Here is a 4618-nt window from a genome sequence, read left to right as displayed (position 1 = left end):
GCAGGAGGTATAGGTTTCACTAAAAGAATTTCAGGAAGCTCTAATCCAAAAGGCTTCAGGTTCACCTTCTGTGGCAAAGTTGTGAAACAAGCTCAAATGTTCAGAGCTGATGCACAAAGAATCTACTGAAAATCTGAAGGCTAGAGAAGCTGAATTGAAGTCCCAGCTTGAAACATTGACACAGGAATTGGAAAATTGTGGGTCTCAGTTGGAAAGTAAAGACACAATGTTGAAGGAGCTCAGGATGGAGTTGGAGCAAGTACGTGAAGACTTTTCTGTAAATCTCAAGGCTAAAGAAGGTGTATGGAACTCTCAACTGGAAAAAGTCATAAATGATTTGAGCAATTGTATGGCTCAGCTAGAGAGTAGAGATGAAACCATAAAACAGCTCAGGGTGGAGTTGAATCAGCCGTGAAGACTCTGCAGCAAGTATCAAGGCTCAAGAAGATGAATGGATACACCAGCTAGAAAATAAAGATGCAATGTTAAAGGAGCTAAGGATGGAGTTGGAGAAAATGCGTGAAGACTTCACTGCAAACCTTAAGGTTAAAGAAGATGAAAGGAACTCTCAACTGGAAAAGGTTACAAATGATTTGAGCAACTGTAGGTCTGTGTTAGCAAGTAGAGATGCAACTATAAAAGAGCTCAAGGTGAAGTTAGAACAGATCCATGGAGACTCTACAGCAAATATCAAGGCTCAAGAAGCTGAACGGAAGTACCAACTGGAAATGATGGCAGGAGATCTCAACATGTGTAGGTCTCAGTTAGAGAGTAAAGATGAAAAGATTAAGAAGCTCAAGATAGAAATGGAGCAAATGGATGAAGTCCATTCTGCAAGTCTCATAGATAAAGAAGCTGAAATGAATTCTCTACTGGAAAATGTTACAAGTGACCTAAACAACTGTAGGTCTGAGTTAGCAAGTAGAGATGCAACGATAAAAGCACTGAGAATGGAGTTGGAACAGACCCAAGGAGATTTTCTTGCAAATTTCAAGGCTAAAGAAGCTGAATGGAGGTACCATTTGGAAATGATGACAGGAGATCTCACCAAGTGTAGGTCTCAGCTAGATAGTAAAGATGCAAGACTGAAGAAACTACGAATGGACTTGGAAGAGTGTCGCTGTATAAGCTTACAGCAGAATGAGGAGATTTCTGTGATGTTATTGGTGTTAAAAGACGTTATCTCTGAGGCGCAAATGAAGTTTGCAGATGAAAAGGCTCAAATAGACCAGACTGAAAAAGAGAATGAACGGAATATTTCCCTATTGATGCAGCAGCTGGAGACAAAAAATGCTACCATTGAGAGATTACAGAAAGATATTGAGAAGGAGCATGAGAATGTTGCATCTTTGTTGAGAAGAGGTCAGACATTGGATGCCATTGGTCAGCAGCAGCTTTTAATGCAGAAAGATCTTGAGCAGTATGAGGAAATGATCATGGAATCATTTGTGTGTGAGATCTTCTTAAGAGAACAAATTTTGCAAATGGAAAGTGTTTTGAAAAATAAACTGAGGGAATTATGCATCGAACTAGACATAACACACACTGAGCTGGCTGAGAAAATCTGTGAAGGGAATGAAATTGAATTTGAACTGTACATATGGAGATCAGTTGCCAAAGGCTTATTGGTTTATCTTGAAGAAAACTATGAAATGCGTAAAGAGTTAGAAGCTTCTCTTCTTTGACAAGTAGATGTTGGGGAAATCACCAAGCAAGAAAAACAGCATCTTCAGTGTATGCTGGAACAGAAAGATGATAGAATATATAAACTCCAGCACCAGGTGGAGTTACTAGAGCAGAATCTCAAAACAAGAGAAGCTGCTGCTAACTCAGCTGAGATGAAAACAGCCATGTCCTTGGAGTCACAAAAAGAAAGCTTTCTCCAAACGATAAGAGAGAAGGATAAGATCCTAGAGCAGCTCCAGAAAGAAGTTGAATGGCTGGAGCAAGAATCATTGAGAAGAGAACTTGAGGAAGTTTTGCTCTCAAGAATTGTAGCAGAAAGAACAGTTGAGCATGAAAAAGAGCTTATGGAACAGAAGAACCAGAGAATAAATGAGTTGATGCAGCTTGTGGGATCATTTGAAGATAAATTTAATAACTCGTTAATTTCTTTCTCTTCAGAGCTTGCCAAGAAACAGGCAGAGATTAATCTGACACATAAAGCGTGGGAGAAAATAACTGCTGCCCAGATTATGGCTGCACTAGAAATTGAAGAGAAGAAGCTTATGATTGCTGAACTTGAGGATGACATCCATAATGTAAAGCAGAAACTGGTACTGCAGCAAAACTCCATGTGTGTTTTGAAGAGGCAAGCAGTTGAAGTTGAAGCAGAATTGGAGGCAAAAGAGTTGGAAATGAAGAATATGGGGTTTCAATTCAAGACAAAGCTGAAAGAGTCAGATGCTTTGATTAAAGAGCTCAAGAGTGAGAGAAGAAACTTACTTGAAGATGTCACTAAGTTATCATCAGAAAGAGAAAACTTGTTGGGATTGGTTGAGGGGTTGAGTGACAAGATTAGTGAGATCTCCAGTTCAGACAAACAACTAATGGATCTGTTACAGACAACAATGCCCTCTACTGAGGATGAACACTCTAGCTATCTGAGTGAGAATGTGAATAGTCCCATTGCAGTGAAGAAACTTGAAGCAAATTCTGACATAAGATCCCCATTTAGAGAAATCAACAACTAGAAATATCTATCTTGCTCATGGATAAAGGAATGTTGCTGATCTTGTAGTGTAGTAAAAGTATGGATTCTTGTAATTTCTTCTTTCCCACTACTTTAGCTAGCTTGTGTGTGACTGACTCATGCTAGTGCAAGTTTTTTGTTCTTACCACAAATGCATCTTGGTCTATGATTCAGTGCATGTATTTTTTTTTAAAAAAATACTAAAATTTTAATAGAGTTTTGGGTTATTTGGATTAGTTTATTACCGTCGTACATAGTTTGCTCTGGTAATTGTATTATTGAAAATCTCCTTTGGCTGAACAAATAACTCTTCCTCCAGCATGTACTAAATTGCCCTGTATCAATCGTATGTTAAGAACACTAAAATTAAACAACAAGCATAAAATGTATATTTATATATATGTAATAATAGCCTTTATAAATTATAAAGTATATTACCATACAATATTCAAACAACTAGCTTAGGTATTTTGCATTAATGACTAAGAAACTTAATCGATTTTCTTTTTCCCAAACAATTTGATGGCACTGTTTCATTATTAAAAAGAAAAAACAAAAAGAATCTATTGAATTTGTTTGGTGTATTGAGTTGAGTAATTTCAGTTTAAACCAAATATACTTACAGATTCAATACTACTCGATGAATAACTAGGGGCTTGAAATTGTAAACACTTGAACTTTTAGGCATTTCAAAATGGTTCAACTCTATTGTCATAAACTTCCATGCACTAGTCTATGTATCTCATAGATTTCTCTCATGTAATTTGTTCATCTCCACAAGGTTCTCATTTATTCTTCCCTTAAAGCATCAAAGCTGATATCATCGGCAAAAAAATATTCAAGAGCTTGCTGAACTAAGAACTAAACAGAGTTCTAAAGAAATTTAAGAATTTAAAAAAGATTATATACTTGTATGTATATACGTATTACACACTAAAAAATAATAACAGCATAAATAGTTGCAAGTGAATCACAAACCTTCTTAGCATCTATTTGACTTTCCAAAACTCTGGGTGATAAGGACCTCGTCAGGGAAGAAGATCTAGACCAATCAAATAGAGAGGCTTGACCTCTAAGTAGCCGTCTTAAATGATCCTGGGAATACAGTTCAACAACAATTGAGACCTTCCTTCCATTATATGAAATTTTTAGTTAAGAATAGCAGCAAAAGGTTTAGCTCTGGAGGAACTAACCAGCAAATGAGAGAAGTCAAGTTCCTTGTGTGTCACTGAAAACTCAATATCGAAAGGTGCAATATGGGGATGGGCAAAAAAAAAATTTGAAGAATGAGATAAGGTGATTAGTGGAACATCCACCACAAAAACAAGGTAAACATGGATCACCTGAAATAATGAGTTTTACTCTCACTTTAGAAATGGAAAGCTCCAGTTTTTTTTTTTTAAATGACCTTTATTCCATAAGCTCCAGTTTTACTCTCCTCATCGCTGAGGCGATCGGTGAACACAACAACTGTCTAGACGGAGAGGCAGAGAGACGCGACTCTGGAGCGAGTCTTCGTGAGGCAGAGACTTCGGTGAGGGCGGAGAGACTTCGGTGAGGGCGGAGAGACTTCGTGAAGGCGGAGGCAGAGATGAGTTGAGGGCGGAGAGGGCTTCGTGAGTGAGAGATTGAGGCTGAGAGAAAGGGTAACTTAGAGAAAGGCTTGAGAAAATCTGAGAGAAAGGGAATTTTGGCCTAAATTCATTTTGCCGCTGGGATTTTAGTCATATGGCGCCAAAAATTTTAATCCCCACTATTCATCAGTTCCGTGTTAATTTTAATCCCCCATTAATAATAGCATTTTTAAAAATATGCTATTCTTTAATGTAATATATACTCAATATTGTTGTAGTGTAGGAACAGTTCCTAGTGCACAGTGGAAATTGCGGTAATGGTAGTATTGTATACAACAAAAAAATTTCACTT

At 37.4% G+C, this 4618-nt stretch overlaps 1 protein-coding gene across 1 annotated transcript; it reads left to right on the top strand.

Annotated features, from left to right (window-relative positions):
* The first annotated feature begins 482 nt into the window (after positions 1–482).
* Positions 483–1685, top strand: LOC133814241 (uncharacterized protein At4g38062-like). Its single transcript, XM_062247229.1, has one exon. The coding sequence runs from the start codon at positions 483–485 to the stop codon at positions 1683–1685; it is 1203 nt and encodes a 400-aa protein (XP_062103213.1).
* The last annotated feature ends 2933 nt before the right edge of the window (positions 1686–4618 follow it).

Source organism: Humulus lupulus, chromosome 2 (genome assembly GCF_963169125.1).
Source record: "Humulus lupulus chromosome 2, drHumLupu1.1, whole genome shotgun sequence".
Lineage (NCBI taxonomy): Eukaryota > Viridiplantae > Streptophyta > Magnoliopsida > Rosales > Cannabaceae > Humulus > Humulus lupulus.
The sequence above is the reverse complement of the archived record's forward strand: the minus strand, read 5'-3'. Positions and strand labels throughout refer to the sequence as shown.